The following is a 22460-nucleotide window of genomic DNA, read 5'->3' on the forward strand; positions in this document are numbered from 1 at the left end:
GATACGTTCTTATTGGATAATACTTGTAAATAAATGTTTATTCATTTTATTTGTAGTGCTCCATATCATTAAAGTTATGTCAGGAAACATCTTCGAAAAAGGGGTCTGCTCCTTCTTCTATTATATACAGAAACCCCCAAATAACCCAGCAGAACCAGATACACTAGTGAACAGTTATCCGCTGTAACCACAAGGGCCAAGCAGATAGGATAAAGGGAAAGCAGAGAGTCAAAAGAGCCCAATAAAAAAACTACTTCAGATATGTATGTAATACTTTTTTATTTTTTTCAAGACAAAATGGCTGAGTGAAGAGAATAATGCAGACAACAGCTGAAAATAGAGTGGTATCTCCATAACTGAAAAAATAACAACAGTCAAATCTGAAAGTCAAGCACAAACTCATGAATGTTGGTCAATGACCTTTGGTCATCAAACAGAGAAAATAAGCCATCACAATTCATCAGCAGGGAGAAAAATGGACTGATTTGTTAGCGGTGACTCTGTTCTGAACAGAGCGTGTGTGTTTGTGTGTGTGTGTATAGTCATAATAAATAATGTTGACCAATGCCGGAGGTCAACTTCAAGTTCAGTTCAGAACAAATAGCTTGAGAGTAAATACAGAACACAGGATGAAATCAGGCTGAAAAATCAAATGTACCTCAAAACCATCAGCGTTGACAACATGTACCAAACTTTTTACTTTCTGTGATTTCCATTATATTTAGAATATGCCTTGCATATGAAATGTACCATATTTAAATTATAAAGCACCATGGTTCTTTTGGCAATGACAAAAAATAAGAATTTAAAGTAAAAAAAAAAAAATACGGAAAAACTGTAGCAAAAGGTATACTTTTCAGATTGATGTTGGACTGATTGCATATGACAAAAGGTCTCTTTCAAAAACAGCTGGAATGTTATCAGGTGGTACATGTTCAAGGACAGTAAAAAGTTGGCTACCAAGAAAAACCCAACAATAGCTTGAATTACTGCATATAAAATGGCAGGAGAGAAAAATATATAAAACAAACTAAAAAGATATGTACAACCACCAGTTTTTACCTCATTGTGGCCACTCCAGCGGGACTGCCTGAAAAGATCATCACATGACCTCTCACCCTTAGGACACCACAACATTTACTTTTTCAAAAACATACTTATTTTCAAGCATACAAATTATTCACACTATATTATCCTGCCAAATTAAGAAAATATACGGTGGCAGCTTGTTGGGATTTTCACTACAGAAAAAAGGGTACATTGAAACCTTTAAAGAGTACAGGCAAAACAGTTAAAAATACAGGCTCCAACATAAATACTATAAGTGCCTACACTAAGTGAACATTAATTTCAAATACCATTCTAAATACAGGAAAAAAGTAGACCATAAATGTGTTTTGAACATAGGAACTTACTTGAGTGTGCATTTTCCTATGTGTTTAAGTTCTCTCTATATATTTATATATCATAAATCTCTCCCAAATGCAAACTTTTTGTTCAACCTGAAGACTTGTGTATAGTAAAGGCAAAAAAGATGAGAGACGTGTTCATTACAATTCATTACATAGTGATCAAGTCCCAGATGTCACCAAGAAGGACAGAGAAACAATAATAAACCATCAAAAATGAAAACATAATTTAAATAATGTTCTCCCCTAAAGATACTGAAGTGTTACTTTAGAAACTCAAGACAATTTTCTTAACTTTTCAAATCAAATTTGTAGAATTCTTATATTTCTGTAGTGAGTAGTATATTCAAGAGGCAGGATATTTCTATGGCGGTTCCTGCTCTGATACCCCAAAGAGCCAAACTGAGCTCTCAGGAGGAGACATGGCTGGCAACAGTTTCTAAATGAACTCTTTTTTTTCCTTTTTATTTACTTTTTAATGCAAAGCATTGACACCACACTAATCTGTCAGCATAAGAGCAAGTTTTCCCTTGAGTGTCCAACTGTAAACTGGGAAAATTGAACAGTGCACGTAGGTAGTCCCGGTTCTGAATCCGGTCCTCATTTTATACTCAACCGACTGTACCTCTGATTAGAGAGACAAATACAGAATCCAAGGCAGAGTGACAAGTGCTATATCAACAATGAGGGGGGATGGAAATAAGAAATAAACTACCACCGTGAATTCTAGGATGAGTGAACTGAAAAGAAAAGAATGTGTGGTGAGATGTAAATCCTAGTGTGGAAGGGGTGATGTGTTGCAAAATTGACTATATTGTGAATCTTGACTTTGGATTCTGATCTCCATATAAGATTGTTTCCAATGTCAGTTCATCAAAAGGGATTCAGATTTTAAGGGTTACTAAGATCTATGCAATTAAGAGAATAAGCGCTATAAGGACATAAGCATTTGAATTGTAGAGACGAATGGTTAACCCACACCCCACCCACTACCCTGAACCTCACCCATGAAACCCACCTAAACCCCACCACCACCCAAAATCTGTCTGGCTTAAACAATTTATACCCCACTCTGTGGTCATCAAATGGCTGCTGGCTACACTGCCCGCTTTCTGACACTGAAGAAACATAATTCTGTGCTACTTACAAAGAAACCTGCAAACTTAATTTTCAAAGAAAATAAACACTCTAGAAAATTAAGAGCTTCACGTTGGTTAAAACAACTCGTCAGACTAACCTTCTCAGTAAGGTACACGTGTACCAGGAAACAAAAACACCTAAACCAAAAGTCTACACACCAATCTTCTACTCCTTTTTAGCATGTAACATGCCAGTAAACAGAATCATAATCTGAAGAATAACAATATACACGAGTCAGGCAGATAAATGATTTACCAGAGATACACATAGTCTTTTTTTCTGTTTTTGTTTCAGCTGGTTCCTTATGCTCTGCTGAGTCACAAAATGACAGGGTTGCACAGGTGCTTGATGCAAGGACCTGCTTGTTCCACATGTGCACAAAAATGTCCTGTAATCGTGTGTAGCTGAAACTCCATGCTTATAGCAAAAAGGAGGATGAACTAATGCAGGTAAAATATCCAAGGCACTCTTGTTGTCATTTCACACCACACTGTTTGTCAAAGGAATATCTAATGACGCTAGTGCCTATAGCATTTAATAGGCAGCCAATTTTCATAAACATATATATAATATCTCTTATCTCAATTTTGCATGGAAAATCTTTCACAAAGATCAGTTTGAAGTGTGACCCTGCTTGTCTTGAAGTTTTGATAATATGATACTGTCCAATATGTTTGAACACAAAACTGTACATGATATGTAAAACAGTTTGTACTGTCTGCAGCATGGGATCTCATGACTTACTTTTTTCATGTCGAAGAAATGAAAATATCAATAGTGACACATGTACAACCAAACCCACCAGCAAAGGACAACTTTCTCTCTAAGTAGCCAAAACACACTGAGCATGCTGTCCAGTTACAAAAAATACAAAACGTGTAAATTATTGCACAATAGAAAGGCTCAAAAAGTTCTGCGTTTGATGCAAGAGTATTGCCCCAATGATGGATCATGCATATAGCTTTTTCCAGTCAGGGATGATAATAGAGCTGTACCGCGTACGTGTCTCTAACCCTGTTGTCCTTTCCCCCCACTTAGTGGCTAGTTAGTCAGGGTCACTTTTTAGCCGGGGGGAACTGAGATCGAGCTGCCAGTATGCTGCTCTCTGACTACTCAGTCTTAATGTCAGCAGACAGAGGGCGGTCACTATGCCACTTCTTCATGTGTTTCTCCAGAGTGCTGTATACACTAAAAGGCATGTGGCAGATTTCACATTTGTACACGTCCTTGCCCATTTGTCCGTGGGTTTTCATGTGGCGGGTGAGCTTTGAGCTCTGGGCACACGCGTAGCTGCACAGCTCACATTTGTAGGGCCGCTCCCCAGTGTGACTGCGTCTGTGCACTGTCAAGTTGCTGCAGTTCTTGAACACCTTGCCACAATATTCACAAGTGTCACTGCGCCGACCGTCCTTGGAACTCGGCCTGCAATTCCCACTGCCACCATGTGGAGTGCTGGCTCCACTTCCAGTGCCACTGCGACCTGAGGCAGCCCGTTCTCCGTCCAGCTCGCCAGGGGGCGTGGAGAAGCGTAAGCTGCCGTTTTCTGAAGAGTGCTCAGATGAGGAGGCAAAGGGCGATTGTCTAGAGTCCCCACCTGTGAAGCTGATAAAGGGGTCCTTGAGTTGTCGTGAGGCAGCATAGCCAGCGAGCCACTGGGAGTACACGTTCTCCGTGTTTGGGATGGTGGGCGTGGGGGGGTCAAGGTCCTTCTCCACCTTGATGCGTTTTGACAGGGGACTGAGAGAGCCAGGGCTAACCCCTCCACCCAGCAACTGTCTGGACAAACTGTCAGACGATATGGGCCCAATGCCATTGACAGTGGTAACTGTTCCATCATCTGCTCGGTCTAACTCCAAGGCAGAGTCTTCATCACCCCGGTCCCGGGACAAGCTTCGGCGGCGCGGGTGCAGGGCATCACTGTTCTGGTGGTGGTGTGCGCCTTCTAACCGCAGGCTAAAACGATAGTCATTCCTTCCATTTCCTTCTTTCACTCCAGGCTTGCTCTCCATCTCTTCCTCCTCCCCCTCCTCCTCCTCTTCTTCTTCTTCTTCTTCCTCCTCTTCCTCTTCTTCCTCTTCCTCCTCTTCTTCCTCATCCTCTTCTCCATTTTCAATAATTAGTCCATTGTTTTCACTTTTGAACTTGGCGACCACAGACTTAAGGGCATCTGTGGCGCTGCCCAAAAGATCGCTTGTACCGGGTTCTGGGGAGCTTGCAGTCGAGAGACCGTCATCAGACTTAGCGTTTAGCGAGGATGACTTGCTCTGACAGTGTGTCTTCATGTGTCGTTTTAATTTGCTGGCCTGGGTGCAGGCATGGTTGCAGAGGTGACACTTAAATGGCTTTTCCCCAGTGTGGCTACGCCGGTGAACTATTAGATTGCTCTGGAACTTGAAGGTCTTCCCACAGAACTCACAAGACTTTGCCTTGAGAGGAGTTCCAGGTTGGGCCGCGTTGGATACAGGATTTGGGGTGGATCTTGCACCAGAGGGTGACTGAGAACTGGACAGGGGAGGTGTAGCTGAGAATGGAGGCTTAGAACCTGGTTGAAATGGCTGCAGCAGCCGTTGCATAGGGCTGGGCCTGTTTGGGGAGAGAGGCGGGGAAGACCCAGTTGCATTTCCAGCGAGCTCACGTAGACGCCTTGAGAAGTCCATGCTGGGAGGGGCTTCTAGTGGCACCGAGTTAAGCCTCATAACCCTGTCAAAAGCGCTGGGATGGTGGGTTGCCAGGGTCAGGTCATCAGGGCTGAGGTGGTGGCGTGGTGGCGGGCTGAACAGCGGTGGGGTTCGTGGGTAGCGGCCCTCACGAGGCGTGGATGCCGAATCCCGACCAGATCCAGAGCCAGGCATCCTCAAGAGGCTGTAAGGACTGCCTTCAGCTAAGTGGACAGCATGGAGGGGAGGCTGGGAAGAGGCACAGTCACCCCCCATCCCAGGAGCTGCTGCAACGCGGGGGGTGAGAGGGCTGCCAGGTTCACTCTCCAGGTAGATGCGGAAACCATGGGTGTTCTGGGCATGCTGGAGAAGAAACCAGGCACTGGTGAAAGGCTGCTTACAGGTGGTGCAGGTGTAGCTGCTGGGCTCATCTTTATCTGAAAAAAGGATATACAGAGAGGCAACTGTTATTATAATCTGAGTAAATGTGTCACCACCTTTTTAAACCACTTATTAGAACCCCAGAAAAGAACAAGTATTGATATGAAAACAATGATACCTCAGTTGTATGAGAGGTTAAAAAAAAAAAGTCACAGCTCTTGTCAATCAGATTTATGTCTTTTTAATAACTTAAAAATGTGATGAACAGAAACTTAAAAAATGTGTCATGATGAAGCAAATACCCATTTCTGGTTGTACACAACCTGATACTTTGGTCGCATTGGTGATTTTTTTTTGTATTTCTTTGTATTTTTTTTTTTGTATGTATAGTTTATATTGTTTAACCAGCAGTTGTCTGCAAGACTGTGATTAGAGATTTTTTTTTTTTTAAATGATGTGAAAATTAGAACTGCTTTGTGAAATAATGCTTTTTTTAGTTTTGTGATATTTTTTTTTAGTTTAAGTGAATTTTTAAAAAATGTTGATATTCTGATGTGAAATATGACGTGTAGACATACACGTTACATTTCACAGTTCAAAAAAGCTTTTGCAATATATTTTTAACTGAATCAATTTCAATCAGAGCCCTTGAGATGACACTTGACAAAGGATTACATCAAACAATAAGGAGAGATTACTCAGGCAGCAAATACACAATTTACACAGCTGAGAAGGCATCGAAATATTTGCAACAATAATTGACTTTCAATAGCACTTGCACACTGACTGGAGATTTGCCTGACAATGCACGCCTAATCTCGTTAAACACATTCATCCTCCTTCCAATGCTGTGTTTACAGAATTAGATAGGCTAAAGTGGGACATGTATCTGATGCTGCATATTCATGCTGAATACAAACAAGGGGTCACATGTTAATAAATTGTTGCAGCGTTTATCACAAAAAACATATTCCCGGCTAAAAGACGAAAAGGGTAAAATGCGTTGCTGTGTTTGTGTGTGGGTGGGGAGGTGCCTATGAAAATGCATTTCATGCATTACTTTTCTATTTCTGATATTTCATGCTTTATGGATTTATTTAAATCCTCTCAGGTGAAAAGAAAAGGAGAAGAAGGGGAAAGCAGAAGTGAGAGATATGCAAAATAAGAAGTATCCGCCACTTGCAAATGTGCTCCCCCTTTCATCTTTTAGCTTTATCCTTTCTTCTCATTTTTTTTTTTTCACTGGAGGGTATTTTTTTCTGAAGTCATTTGCACTGGACCTATAACCATGGCCATACTGTGCTAGAGAGGGAGAAAATGGCAGAGGGAGGAAGTTAGGCTATATGTAAGTCTATGTGTGTGTGTTTGCATCTATAAGCGATCCCTAAGATGGTGGATGGACAGTGTTGCATGTTTTAAGCCTGCTGCGGCTGAAAGACAAAGGGTTGAAGAGGGCGCAGAAAGAGAAGATGGCTGCTGTGAGAAAAGAGTGATGTCGTGGATGAGCAAAAGATGGAACTAGACTAATGGTCTGTAGTTCTACTTTCGGTGTCCACAGCCACAGTCGCCCCCTCCGAATAATCACTTAAAGACCAGAACACGGCATAAAATGTGCACCCAATCAAACCTCCATGCAAACCTTTTTCTCTTCACTGAAAAGAGTTAGAAGGGGGGTATACTGGTAAATTATGGATCATTACAATCTGCAAGAATTACAGTTAATTGCTGCCACCTGCAAGGGGCTTTGACCCACTATGGAATTTTTCCATCATAAAAAAGCCATTTGCCCATAGACGCTTTTTGCTCCCTCTCTCACAAGCACAAATAAAATCTGCCCATTACACTGGCTTAAGCTGTATGTATGTTTCCTGATTGTATGTGTGCTTTTATGGCTTTAAATAGAAAGCCCCAAATCACTCGTAAAACAGTTGCAATAACCTGGCCTCTTCTGTTCACTTTTCTTTGATTCGCAGCCCATACACACTTCCTCATTTCTGTTTTAATGTGTGAGCAAAGACTGCATGCGCATGAGAGGGATAATGGATTAATTTTGCTGTTATTGTAAGGGACAAGAGATGGAGGAGGGGGAGTTAGAGTGTCACGTCCGTCAGACGAAAGAAAGCATGAAAGGATCATGGAATTGAAGGTAGGATGCAGAAGAAAATTAAGGGAGTAAAGTAGGGAGAGAAGTGTGGCATGCAGAGGACATAAGGACAAGCCACCACATATCTAAAGGATACATGCGCTGCAACACTACACTTTAAAGCTGGGAGTCAATTCTTTTTCTTTTGTATCAAAAACCGCAGTCCTGTGCTATGCAATCACAAATCTATCCATGGAGAAACCATATGCTGCAAACTCTCATGATAATTGTTATTCCCATGCAGGCAGCGGACACATTGACGGGCATCAAGAAGCCAGACAAACAAACACTTGCAACAACAGCAGAGTAAATATCAAAAGCCCATTATTGTCCTTAATAGCTGCACTCAAAAAAAAACTCCTGTCCTCAAAGGAATGGAAGGACGGTGAAGACATTCTGACAAGGCGTTTGATGGCATTTGATGTTTTTTGTTTTGTTCTGCTCGTAAGAAGAGCTGAGAACTGTGTAAGGGAGGACAGATGATCTTATAAACGAGTATGTCCTCTAATGGAATAAAGGAGAGCTCCCTCTCTGCGTCTGTTTCTCTCCTTCCATTAACTCTAAGTCTGTGGAGAGTTAGGGCTGCAGAGCAGGAGAGCTGCACAGCTAATGCTGGATCTCCAGGTCCCTTTGAAATAGGATCAGCAGAGAGGAGAAACCACACTGACAACCCCTTAGCTGCCATTTCATGGCACGGGCTGAAAGAGGGGACTTTGGGAGAGAGAAGAAGAAGAATAGAAGAAGTTAGAGAGGGCAGGGGGATCAGGGGCAGAAAAGAAGAATAATAATAATCTATATATATATATATATATATACAGAGAGAGAGAGAGAGAGAACTAAAGAGGCTAAGCATAGAGGAAAAGAAGAGAAAGGGGGGCTAACAACTCCTTCAAAGCAGTTTCAGCACATTGCAACACTAAGCAGGAGAAGGCTATTATAGTGTCTTACAGAGATTGCTATCAGGCAGAGAATATGATCCCGGGATCATGCAGAAAGCACAAGGCCAACTGATGCAAGGGCAGTGAGGAAATTATGGCGCCTTAAACAGCAGATATGGCGGCCTGCAGCTGCTGACACCACATTCACAGCACCGTCTCAGACATCAGGGCTGAACAGAGAAAGCAAAACACACACGCAGTCTACGCGGCCGAGGCATTGTGTACTCTTTGCTTACGCTCTATTGTTTTGTAACCCAACTCCCCAAAAGCCAGTCTCACACGCACTCAGTGTCTTTCAATCACCGCACGGACACCATATTGTCTTCTTCAAAACTTCAGGCTACTGCATCACCCAAAACCCAACGACAATCACAAACAAACAAAACAACAGATGCCAAGACAATCATGATCATGACCCGCTGTTGGCAGGTTCATTCACCATATTCACGCATCTGCTATTATCTCCTTCAGGGTATGTAATTAAATGTTGTTGTAATGTAGTATTATTGTGTCAAAGGCTATGAGTTTTATAAATCTGACAAATCTTACCATATTTAAAGGTAAATAACATCATAACACATTGTCAACCATAATCAACAAAGGAGTTACCATTCAACTACTGTCTCTCAGCTGGCAGAGAAAAGCAGCTGTTGTGTGAAAGACGAATGAGAAAAAGCATAAAAAAGGACATCAGCTATATCTTCCTCTCTGTGTCTCCCAATGAAACCCAACTACTTTCTCAAACTTTCTAGACCTCAATCCAAGAGTTGGCAGACTTGGCTTGGCCTTCATGTTTTTGTTTTGTCCTTGACCAAGCGTCATCGTGGGCTCAGGCCATCATTGTGTGACCATGCAGCTCTCTCTGATATTGGTCATTTAGCTAATGGAGGAACAAGCTAACAGGATTAGCACACAGTGCCTCCAAAAGGAGACAGAGGAATGCATAGAGAGGGGAGACACAGAGGGACACAACATGTCACCCCTATTTTCCAAAGTTATCAGTCGCCTAGGCTCAGGAGCACTCACACACCTGAAAAGTGATTATGCTAATAGCAGGTCTTTGCCAATATTCATAAGTGTTTATAGGTGTTGGAGTGAGTGCTTTGGGAAGACAGAGGCTTGTCAATACAGTGCCTCTTAAGAGGGCCTCAGCCGTAACTGGTGTTAATGTGATTACTACTCTGTTTATGCCATTAGGGTATTCACAGTCAGGGATTGGACAGAGGTGAAGGGTGAATCAGGAGAGGAAGGCTCTAAGGCACACATTAGAGCTCCTCTTCTGCATTTTCAAAAAGCACTGTGTTGTGCATGACTTTCACTTGACTTTAAGGGCTGAGTTGAAAAATAGATACAAGGAAACAGCTCGTATCATTTGTAAGAGGCTTTTAAGCCTTATTTTACTTTACAAAAGTATCACACATGCACACAACTCTAAAAATGTACCAAAATATTTAGGATGAGCTTCATGTGTGAAAGCAAATATAATGTTTTACGCTCTGACCTTAATCAAACATTTTTCCTTAAGCCCCCTTTAAAATTTCCACATGAAGTCAGGTCCAGGAAACGTCACAGTTAGCGGTCTGCTTGTGGTTAGTATGTGTATGTAGTGAAGCTGCTTCATGCTCTGTCCTGCTAGCAAATATGTTTATTACCACTCACTGATTGATGTATCCAGTTAAACATAGCATCGAAAATCATATATGTCTCCCTACCTCCGCCCTTCTGACAGGGAACATTTCACACTGTGAGGTATATATGTATACAAGAAATTCAGGAAGATTACTGGGGCAGAGTGACCTGAAATGTTCTTGAAATTTCCAGTGCATGTGAGTGCATGTGTGAAAACGTTTCAAAACAACTGTTTTATCAGTCTTTGCTCTTATTTCTAAAAGTTGAAAAAATATACCTGATAGAACAGCTGCCTGGTGTTGACCTTTCTCCTCTATCCCTCTGTTTGTCTGTGTTTTTTGCCACAGCCACAACCAGGCTCATACACTCACTTCTTTGTCCTGGGCCAGACTGGTTGTGGTGAGCTGAGCCACTGGCCACACACAAAAGGCTTGTTTGACCAACACTTGTTCCTGAGACAAAGCCGGATGCAGGAAATACGGTTTACTGAACAGAATGCCAGCCAAAGAAAAGAACAGGCCTAAATCCCGGGCCCTTTTTTTTAAACAAGTCTGATGTAGGCCTGCAATGCTGGCTGGCGTTAAAGTCACACATTACACAAGTGGGAGAAAGCTGACCACTAAGGCACACATTACACAGTAAGGGGTAGAAATAAGAGAGATAAGAGAGCAGAAGACAGGGACAGAGAAAGGTAGACTGCATGGACAATAAGGCTGAGCTGGCATGCTCAAGCAAAGAGGGGAGGCAGATCTCCAGACAGAGACGCATGGTGGTCTTTGAGGGGTCTGTGCCCAGTATAAAGTAATCTGCTGGCTGTGGCTTTGTCTCCAGTCAGACTTTCACACTTCTTAGCTTTCCTCTCCCCGTCTCCTGCTCATGAAAGTTGATAAGAGCAACAGTGGAACTGAAGCGTCCGAGCAACTGAGAAACCATTATAGACAGATGGCACCCATGGGCCCAGTGAATGCATGCACCATGCACAATAGACAAGTGTGTGTGTGTGTGTGTGTGTGTGTAGAGGGGAAATCTGTGTGTCATGTGTGCTTATTGTAAGCGAGTATAAGCAAGTGACCATGAGTGTGTCCATGTGTGAATGCATTAATGTGTGAGCGTGTGCTGCGTTAGTGTGTCTGGACAATCGTACGTAATAAGCTTGAAACAATAATTTCTAAATTAGCATCACTCTACACTGTCTGCTTCCCTGTGTAACCTTACTCCCTTTGATCTTTTCGCGGTTGAACTGTGATTGAACTGACCGTCCACCCACCCGTCCATCAGTCCGTCCATCTCTCTATCCCTCCATCTTTCTATTTATTCATCCACCCCATCTAAACCCAGCTGGACAGCTTCGTGCTTGGGTGCGGCTTGGTCCAGCAGACCTTATAATAGCCCGGGCCAGCCGTGTGTCTGATGCAGATCATTATTTGCTCTCTGCTTACCAGCGGCGGTGGGAGGCCGCATGCTGTTGTTTCTCATCCCAGCTCTAATGGTACAGTGAAAAGACCTCTGGGCTTCTAAGCTTAACAAGTCTAATTAAATGGACCATAGCTTATGTAAGCATCCGCAGAGATTATTTATTGAGTTGAGATCTGCTTCACAGGATCAAACCGCCGTCAACAAAAGCCGACGCTCAATGGAGTAGGTACTAAAAAAGGAGCAGAATCAAAGATGCCAAGTGTCAGTTTAAGCACACATATCCAGGTACATAAGAAGACTTAATCAAGCAGGAGTATTTTTGGACTCGGGCAATATCCCAGATGGGTGAGGAGTCTCTGAGCACTTCAGAGGGGAAATGTGAAAAGTGTTCTGTCAAAGAAAAGATACGTCTCAATAATCTGCTGCTTTAGGGAAGGAGAAGAGAGGAAAATAGGCTAAAGAAGAATATAACAGAGTAAAAAAGAATTCAGTAGAACACAAAAGCACAGACATCCGTGCTCTCTTTACTTTTTAAAGACAGGCTGCATCATTCAGATGAGATTGCCTGCTGTCTCTCTTAACAAGAATCATCCCTGTTTGAAGTACATGGACAAGAATGCCACCGCAAGACATGAGGCCAGCAGCCTGAGCTTCACTATCTCTGGATAGCTCAGCCTGTGACAGGCGGGCGTCCCTGCAGAAAGGATGGAGGGGGACCGGGGAGGTCGACGAGCTGCACATTTCTGCATAAATCTCCAGATAGATAGCATCAGGGGAAGAGAAACAGGGGAGGGAGGCAGGCAAGCAGCAGAGGATGATAAGGCCCCCGGGGCAGGGCATTCGACACTGTCAAAACTGTTTCGTCTCTGGCTATTGGACGAGTGGAGCGCGTTATGAGCCTGCATACCATTTGCCAGGACGCGATGCAGCTTCACCGGAGCATACAGGGCCCTGTATCTGACCTCCCAGCTTTCTCCCTCTTCAGACTTCACAGACATGCAGGGAGCTGGACAGGACACTACAAACACAGCATACAATAAAGAAGGACTAAAAAGATTTCCAGTGAAAATGTTACAATCAAATCTTTATACTGTATTGAAAAGTTTCACAGCCGGAGATAAGCTAAGAAAACAAGCTTACAACAATGTAAGCTGCTGTTAAGGTCCTCTCTTGTACGCTTCTTTAACAAATTGAATATGTTTCATTGCCTTCACTGTAAAATGTGTGACAGCATATGCACAATTTGTGGTGCTTTTTTTTAACAAGAAGGTGAATCAAGCATACAGGTGAAAACATCTGCAAGCCCTTGATAGAACATAAATAAATGATTAGGGTCTTATACAAAAAAAAATATTGAAAGTGTATTTTTCAATTAATAAGTGAAGAGTATATAGGCAGAAGTTCTTAAAAACAATCATGCAGTGGTGAGAAGCAAAGCATCTGGGGTGCCACACACGTTTCAAAGAAAGATAATATAAGAACCTTTTAGAAGTAAGGTGGCACTTGTGAACAAGCTGTATTAAATGAATGACTGTTGAAGGAAAGAGGAGGACAAAGATTGAGATATATTTTGAAAAAAAGTGTGAAAAAGAGAAAAAGAGAGAGAAAGGGAGGAAGTGAAGGAAGGTTATAGTGACAAAGGGGGCGGCCGCAGAATTCACCTGACACACACAAACCTGCAGTCAGGGAATCTCTCAGCCAATGACAGTCAGGAAGGATACACACAAACTGTCTCACTTACACACACACACACACACTCTGTTGGTGCAAACACTCCAGCCTGTCTTGAGGATAGGGTCATTCCCTCTTCCTCATGCTCTCGGTCCCTCATGCTGCCTGCATGCTCCTTTGTTCCTCCTCCTTCCATCACGCTATTTCCTTAACACGCTCTGATGACAGCACTGAGAGGTTAAAGTGGGTCTTTCTTTTAAAATAGCACACACCTCTTGAATATTCTACTCTTGGCCTGTAACATATATACACACAAATACTTTCTCAATGTTTTTTCTAAAGCACAAAAGGGCATTACCTTTGTTTCTGAAACGCCCATGCCAGGATACACCGCCAATCTTTAGTGTTTAGACTATCTCCAGAAATCTGTGTTCAGTGTGTGAGTCTTATATTCATTTCAAACCCTTGCCTAAGAAGTCTTGCCACTATAAATATTACGTTCAGCAAAAATGTGACACAAAAACAGGCGAAAGAAACACTAAGGTGGCAAAACGAAAAAAGATACTAATTGTTATCTTGATCTTTGTCTGGTGGCACCAAAAGCGACTTTGGATTTCCAGATACACTTTGTTCATCTATAAAAGACCACATTCCTTTGCCTTGGTGTTCAACTGGAATAAGGGAACTGCTTGGAAAAATAAAGTTACTGCTAAGGTCGACCTCAGTTGTTTGTTCGCAAAGATGCTCGCAGAAGCCCCCAGGAGCTCTCAAGCATGGGCCATCCTTTAGACACCACTGAACAAGGGCTGTTTGAAACATGCAGTTATTTTTCACCCTGTCCTATCACCTCAGGGTGAAAGGACCAGGGCATGTGAGCTTGGGCCAACCATAGCAGCTCGTTATGCATAGGAGCCTCGAGGCATTGTGGAGGGACATGGCACTTTAAAACAAGAGGGCCTGTGTGTTGGAGTGTCCCGTGGCCCGGAGCTGTGGAGGCTGAGGGTTTAACACGCGTCCCATCTGCTGTGTGTGACTGTGCACACAGTGGTCGAGTGGTTAAGGAAGCATCAATAGCCAGACTCTTTAGATCGAGGGGTATCTTAGGGTCAGACGTAGTCTGCAAATTCATTTTTCTTGGAACCATAGAAGCTGGAAGTCAAGAAAGACCTGCTTGAACAAGTGCTGACCTCATAACTGAGTCTGAACATAAAACAGAGTGCATCACAAGTTTCGATTAGTTAGCGATTCATCACACATCCTAATTTCCCTGTGTCAAATTTAGTGCAAGGTCCTAACTAGTAAGGTCTAAGACACTGAGTTCCCTGTTTGTGTAATAAGGACACGGCCACTCACAATGAGACCTCAGTGTCCCAACCCACCACCATCCATGCATCCAATCCTCCGTTCCCTGCTCCATTATTAATTAATTGAGGAGAGAACAGTGCTAGGCCACTTCTCCACTTAGACACTTTCCAAATCCTGATTAAAATTGCAAAATGGCCTCCTGTTCAGCTCTCATTCAATCCCTTTAGGAGATTGTGACAGAAGCAGGAAGAGACATGGCCCAGCGTGGAAGTGGTCAGATTTCTGAAGTGACCTACAAATGTTTCCTTAAGTGCTCCTCTGCTTAATACAACGACATGACAATAAATCTGTCCAGACTGCCCTAGAGGCCTGACCCAAACCATGAGCACACCTTTATGTCATGTTGATTCGGACAAATGCTCCAAATCAAATGAGTCAAGGTTGTATTGACAATACAGGGCATTGTATTCTTTGCAGATGACACAAGGCTGTGCATGCCAGAGAAAAGGCTGGAGGGTTCGAGCACGGTGAAGGCAGCCAGTTAAGACCTACATGTAACGTTTACCATCGATAACAGTCCAAAAGATGGATGTGCCATATGCTTGGCAATAGCTGACTGTACTCTACACACAATACTTCATCTCCAAGGCTTGTTGTACCAGATTCCTGACTTCTAATTGAAGGCATATGGTCTGATGAGCCACGAAGGCAACATGAGAGAGGCAGGTAATATAGTGGACAATAAGACCAAGTGAAAGTTAACACAGAGTTGTTCTTCTCTGTCTTCTAAAAGTGGCAGAAAAGTGCATCTATATTAGTGATGCCTTAACCTCTGTGGCACTGCAAGCCTTTATAAGAATACTTTGGAATCATGTTTAACACAGCTGTCTTCTGGTTACATCCTGTGCATACACACACACACACACACACACACACACACACACACACACACACACACACATTGTCATTGGCCTGTTAAAAATACAGCATGTGGACCCTTCCGCGTATTCTCCCTAGAGGTGTGTCTGCAACTTGCATAGGTCTTAGCAGTAGTGAGCGTGATATTAATTAAGTAAGCCAACCTGTAGGTTCCTCTGTGCCCAGCTGTAGAGCATAAATCAGGCATTTAACGAGGCTAGCGCCCTAAGATCTCAAACCGTGCTGGAATGCTACCTGCATAGCCATGCCAAAAATCTGTCTGGGTCTAGGGCTCCTATAGATCACTGTTTATAAGGGGGGCTATAGCGACCTACCCTCGGGAGGGAAGGAGGGAGGGCGTAGCAGAGGAGCAGAGAAGGAGGGTGGCAAATGGGGGGGCAAGAGCTATTTCCATTGGGTCATCAGGTTTAAGTAAACATGTGGGATGTTGGTGTGTAAGTATGCATGTGTGCTGCATGCATGCATGTTTTGCAGCACAAACAAACCTGTTGTTTTCTTTCATGAGAACTCCATGAGGAAGTGAGGGGTACCAAGACAAATGATAAGACAGACAAAAGTAATAAGGGCAGAAAGATAAAGACTGTCGAAAAAGAATGAGGATGTCAGTAACAGGTTCAAAGTTCTCCAGTGGATCTGTAACGAGGATCCACAGGTATATACAGTATATCAGGAATATAGTAACAATAAATTGCTCCCTTTAAGCTGAAGTAAAACACAGAGTATAATGAGCCGTTAGACCTGAGAAAGAGTTGACGAACGAGATGTATGTAAAGAAAGCCTGTATGCTTTGGTGACAGGAGGATTTATTTTCAGACAGCTGCAGGACAGGACACATGCATGTACAGACTGACTGACTGACTGACTGACTTGTTGAACGGTACACTGAGTCCACCTTAAAGTCATCGCTTCAGCACAGGGCCCATGAACTCAAACATTCCTTAACAGGCAGTGGCAAGACACTTAAACACATATCAGAGATTATTACATGATGCAAACGCACATTTACACTTTGCAGAATGTATGATATACACACGTATACACAACTATGCCAGAACAATGTGTAAAAGTGCACTGTGGTCAATCCTCCTATGCATGAAACAATACAAGTGTTATTTCAATGCAATGCCGATCCTGCTGTAAAGCTCAACACCTAACCAAGCATATATAAATTAGCCAGTGTGGAAGTGCGGAAATCTGGATTAATGACTCATCAGGGGATGTTAGAGCTGGTTTCTCGAGCAACACTCTGCAGCACCACCTGAGATTTATTGACCAGATGTTTGTGCCATTGCTTCTCTAACAGACTATAAAACTTCATTTACGGAGGCCAATTGTGGAGTCTCAAAGCATCGCCAACACGCCAAATTCTTGCTGTGCTGAAGGAAATGTCAACTAAAAAATGATTAAGAAACATAATTAACAAACAGCTTTTATTATGGGGAATATAGTAATGCACCCCTGCTGCTTTTCTTGTTCTCTCACTCCGTCCCTCCTTCTCTTTCTCTCTAATGTCACTTTTACAATGACAGCCCTGACAGGAATGTAACTCCACTCCCTGCCAACATGAAGTCAGGTTCTCAAGATCCACCCTGTCATTTTGAGAGGGGGGTGACAACCTCTGACTGACACAAAGGTCGCGGGGGCATCGACCCCAGCGGACCGCTTGTGTTGCATTCCGAGAATTGAACTTTGTAGGTTTGCACAAGGTCAAACTGTAAAGATCCTATATGCTCATTCCATACGTGTCGAGCTTATATGGTTCAGACGTACCACAGAGTACAAAGAGGAGAAAGCTTTAGAGACAACCGCACTGTTCTCTCTTGTACCTTTGACACAGCTCCGTGGCTATAAAAAGACATAAAAAGGTATGTTTGCTCTTAAAAGACATTGCATTTAATGCTCTCTTCCGGTTTCATCACCTTTGCAGTATACAGAGGGGAAGCTGATGAAAAGAGGAATTAAGGGCAGTGAAGGAACAAGGATATTATCTGAAAAGGAAGGGGTGTAGTTGAAGGGTGTCAAGAATGGCATAAAAAGCTGTGGAGAGCTGAAGAAGGGAAAAACAAAAGAGTGGTGGACAGCTTTACACTGCAGCACCCCATTCTAGATTACATTAGTGGCAGCTGCTTCCTTTGTGTGGTTTTATGGCCTGGCCCCAAGAAAAAGCTGCTAAAATTTCATTTAATCTGCTGCAGAAACTCAAGAGTCTGTCAGCCGCTCAAACAAGAGCGCCTAAAACCTCCATGCTCTCAGATATCTCAGGCAAAATAACACTAATAATATCTCTCTCTGTGGCCGTACGGGCAGACATTTTGTGTAACCAAAGAGGGCTTGCCTGTGCCGCCCGGTGCATGGGAAACTGGCCCGCTCTTCAAGTCCACGGGCAGGCCATTAATGGCGGGTGAGAGAGCCACACAGCGTTCACTCTTTTACCCTCCTTCTCTTCCTCCTCTTTATCTCCACCTCCTGTTCATCCTTCCAAGTCATTAGCTTATGCTAATCACTAAAACTACCAAGAGTGACCCCCAATTTCATTTAGTATGCCACTATGCTTAACAGCAGATGACAACACAGCTGCTATGGCTGATTTATTAAGCTAAGTAATTGTAAGACTGAGCCTATATTCTTTGCTAATTTGCATCAGGAGCCCACACTCTCAGAAAAAATTATGAAATGCAAACCAGGTGTCATACGATTTCTTTTCTTTTTTTTTAAACATTCTTGATACCAAGTCCAAACCCTTTTTTTTTTTAAATATCTTGAAGTTTAAATCACTGGCATCATCAACCTTAAAAAATATTTATATCCTTCAGACTCTGCACAAAGGTTAGGCAAATAGCTTAGGAAAAGTCAGAAACTATGAAATTCTATAAGGACCCAGGTCATGATTAATAAAGCCACTACAAAGTGAGCGAGGTGTCATTCAAGAATTATCCTTTAAAAACAACCAGTATATCTCAACTGCCTCCTCAATATCCTGCTCTAAAGACCCTGATATGCAAAGGTAAACACTAAAGTAGCCAAACATCATTTAGCTGGACGAGTTGGCCTGACACAGACGTGGAGCTTTGACAGCAGCAGTAACTGACACAAAGCAGCTGTACAGGCAGCAGCTTCCTTCCAAGGCTTTTAGTTGATAAAGCAACATGTCCACATACATTTCATTCTGATAAACTGAGGGGAAGAAGAAGGGGTGGGGGTCAGGAGAGAGACCAGTTGTTTTCCTGTTTGATTTCTCTACTGTAGCTTAAGGCAAGAAGAAGAGGAACAGACGAGGAAGGGATGCAAGGGGCCCCTTTCCTTTTGACCTCTCAGATAATAAGATGGCAGAAGTGAGGAAGACTTGAGGGATGGGGGGAGGAAGAGGGAGTGGGGATATAAATACATGGAGGCTTCTGTCTTAACAGCTTCTCTGCTCCATCAGTGTGTATTGAGTGAACATGGATAACAAAAGTAAGCTAGAGACTCTCCATCCCAAAGGAGCATGCTGCTCATCCTCTCAGGTTCGGCTTAAGCTAAAGAGATGGACGCCATGTGACTGAGAATTATGACTTTGAAGTATAAGTTCCACATTCATGAGAGCTGCAGGAGTGGGGGGTTCTCAGATAGTAGGACATGAGATAGAAAGAACACTCTGCTTTTTGATGTAAACAAGCTATCCAAGATGGTAGGCGAAGGAAAGTCAAAGAATGACAGTTTTTGCTCTTTACAGCAATGATATGTTTAATTGGAAGTATCTAAAATATTGAGACAAAAAAAGGAGAGAAAAAACATACTGGTGAGCAGCAGAGAACTGTGTTAAAGATGCTTCATTACATGCAGAAAATCATGCCGCAGTTAATGGTTGCATGATATAAATGCCTCCTCTTGCTGTCCCATGGTGAACATTTCCCGACCAGCGTACTGACATTTTATGAGGAGGCTGGCAGAGAAATCAGAAAAAAATTTGGGGACATTTTTGCGCAAGGGTGCAACAGCATTACTTTTTTTTTTAAAGTGTGGGAGGTGCTTTGTTTATTGTGTCTTGCCAAGATGGAAAATATGTAGCCAGAAGCCAGTTAGCTAAGAGTGACGTAGACTAAAATAAGGGAGAGAACAATGAGGCGGGCTCCTTTGACCTATGGACCTACTAGCACATAGAGCTCATAGTATGACAGGCTAGTCAAAAGCTGTACAGTGTGTTTGTATTATGCCACACTATTTCATTTCATTCCTCATTGACTGTTATGCTACGCTAAGTGAAGTGGTTGCTGGCTATAGCTAAATATATTTGTCAGGTATTTCACTTTTGGGAGGACAAACGTAGGACTTTAAACTTGACTTGCTTGAGTTTACTTGATTTTATAAACATAGTAGCTTCCTCGAAAAAGAGAGGAGCAGAAATAGTCAAAGGAAGCGCGACACACAAGCACAAATGAGTGCTAATGAAGACATAGCGAGCTATAATGGGGGGGAGGCGGAAGAGATGGGCGAGGGCAAATTAACCTTTTTAATTGGAGAGTGGTAGTCCTCTTTGGACCCTGCAGTTGGATCCAGAGTGCTGACAGATGATGAGAGGGAAATGGCAGGCCTATTACAGGCAATCTGGCCCTGCGACTTGGCAGACTACCTCAGTACCAGAGCCTGGGGAGAACAGGGCATGTCCAGCATGGAAAGCGTTCGCTGCCAGAACGCTCGCTGGCAGAAAAGGGTTTGCCTCAATAAAGGTATAAATAGAGAGTGGTTATCTTGGCCCTTTGAACTGCGGGGTAAAGGGCTGTCATGAGGGAGTCTGGTTTCTTGTCTGATAACAAAATACTACCTGGTCAAGAAAAAGGAGAAGGGCTTTGCTTAAATGAAAGAGAGAGAGAGAGAGAGAACCAGTCGGACAGGTAGAAGAGAAGAGAGCAGCCAGCGGGGAAGTAGGTGTGGGGTTGTAAAAAGACACCAAAACATTTTCTCACTATTAGTTTTTTCCTAATACACTGTACCAATGCAAACATTCACACACATTTTTGGACCCAATACATCTGCATCACGTCTGTTCACCGAGTAGCCAGATGCACGAGAAAGACATCAGAAGGGATAACTTCCTGTCTGGATGTGAGAGCCTTGTTTATGTCTGTGGATACAAGGAAAACAAACATCAAGGTCAGAGAGGCTGGAGTCTGTCCAAGCGATAGATAGCCTCTTCTTAACAGGACTGCAGGCCTGTTTTAATACATGGCTCATACCAGGATTTCTTTCAGCTGGATTTTAGATTGAATATCTGGGCTCTTTTACACTGGACTATTTCCTAAATGGACCGTACATCTAAAAGAAAACATTCATGAGTAACTTTTAAAAATTATGAAACTGTGAAGGCAAAAAACAAAAAACTCTTTAATCAACTCTTACCAGGTCACACGTACAATTTTTTTTCCCATGCTTTCAAAATGATCAGTCTTATCTGAAATTCAAGTTTCTGTGTATCAGTCAGACTCATTTCATGTCACACTCGGAACAACAAACAATCGTATTCTTCTTCATTGTTAAACTGTCCAGTAGACAGTTGATGTAAACATAATCCTGACGCCTGGTCTTTAATGCTGACCCCATTAGCCAGACATCCATGGGCATCTCTAGGTCATCAGACAAAGAAGCACCAATCCTTACCTCTGTTCCTCCCCTTCCCCCTTGTCGGCCTGTCTGTCAGTCCATCTTTCAATCCATCACTTCCCACTTTCTGTCTCTCACTCTTTTTATTCATGTGTCTTGCATTATATATATTCTTATACATTTTGAACAGGGCAAAGATGAAACTGCACATACTGCGCTGCCTTTATTCACGTTAGCAGAGCACGCCATAAAGGATACTACGTGGAGATGTTTAACCTCTGTAAAGTTTTTGTAACCATGTGGATACACTTTGGGTCCAACTATCATCATCCTCTGCCTGGATCACACACACTTTCATATTCCCTCTTCACTCTCTCCGTCTTTGTATCTGACTCTATCCATAAACACACACACACACACACACACACACACACACACACACCAGACACATGGCCGAAGAGAGCAGACTACCATCTGGGAGCAGTGGCCGGCTTTGTCTACGGGGGTGAAAGCGACAACACCCCCCCCCCCCCCCCCCCCCCCAACACACACATACACACAACCCTTGCAACGGCCCCCATCGCCCTCCCCATACAACTGCTCTAAGTGTGAGAGCCCTTCTCATACAATCTGCACATATACATATGCAAATTTGCAGGGGGGCATTATAAAAACAGCCATCATCACACACGCACACACAGACACACAGAAACAAGATATTTCATTGGCTTGGGCTCCAAAGTAGCCACACAAGAGTTTTGGAAAAAGAAAAACGTGTTTCTCAAAAATAGAGCAAGTGCTGGAAGGCTGGAAGAAAAGATCACATAAAAGGGGAAGATGAAAAGAAGAACCTTCTTTATAAATAACAAATTAATGTGAGCATGTGTGAAATATATGCAAATGGGATTGCATGCATTTACATGGAGACGCACATAAACACATGCACCCACAGACACGCAAACATACATTATCCATGTTTGCCCCGCAGCGTATACGTGATGAATTCATACATATAAACTCAACTCTGTCAATTGGCACAAGATGTATCACGACCGTCTTTAGATTTAAAATGACATGTGGGCGTGCGGCCTTCAAAGACAATAACCATGACGCACCAGGAACGAGCTAATTATGGTGCATTTGGACATCCAGCTAATCTAGGTGTAGGTAGGGCTTGGTATAGCCTTAAAGACTTGTGGTAAAAAAATGTATTTTTTGTTTAACTTTCAGTTTACAGAATTAATTTTGAGACACT

At 42.8% G+C, this 22460-nt stretch overlaps 1 protein-coding gene across 1 annotated transcript in view; it reads right to left on the reverse strand.

Annotated features, from left to right (window-relative positions):
* Window positions 1-262: 262 nt before the first annotated feature.
* LOC306819565 (B-cell lymphoma/leukemia 11A-like) overlaps window positions 263-22460 on the reverse strand; it is a 35719-nt gene continuing 13521 nt past the window's right edge. The window contains exon 3 of the mRNA XM_079336934.1: window positions 263-5643. Coding sequence (XP_079193060.1) covers window positions 3659-5643 — 1985 coding nt within the window. The 3' untranslated portion in view covers window positions 263-3658. The remainder of the gene's footprint in view (window positions 5644-22460) is intronic.

This window comes from Symphodus melops (assembly GCF_947650265.1).
Source record: "Symphodus melops genome assembly, chromosome: 2".
Lineage (NCBI taxonomy): Eukaryota > Metazoa > Chordata > Actinopteri > Labriformes > Labridae > Symphodus > Symphodus melops.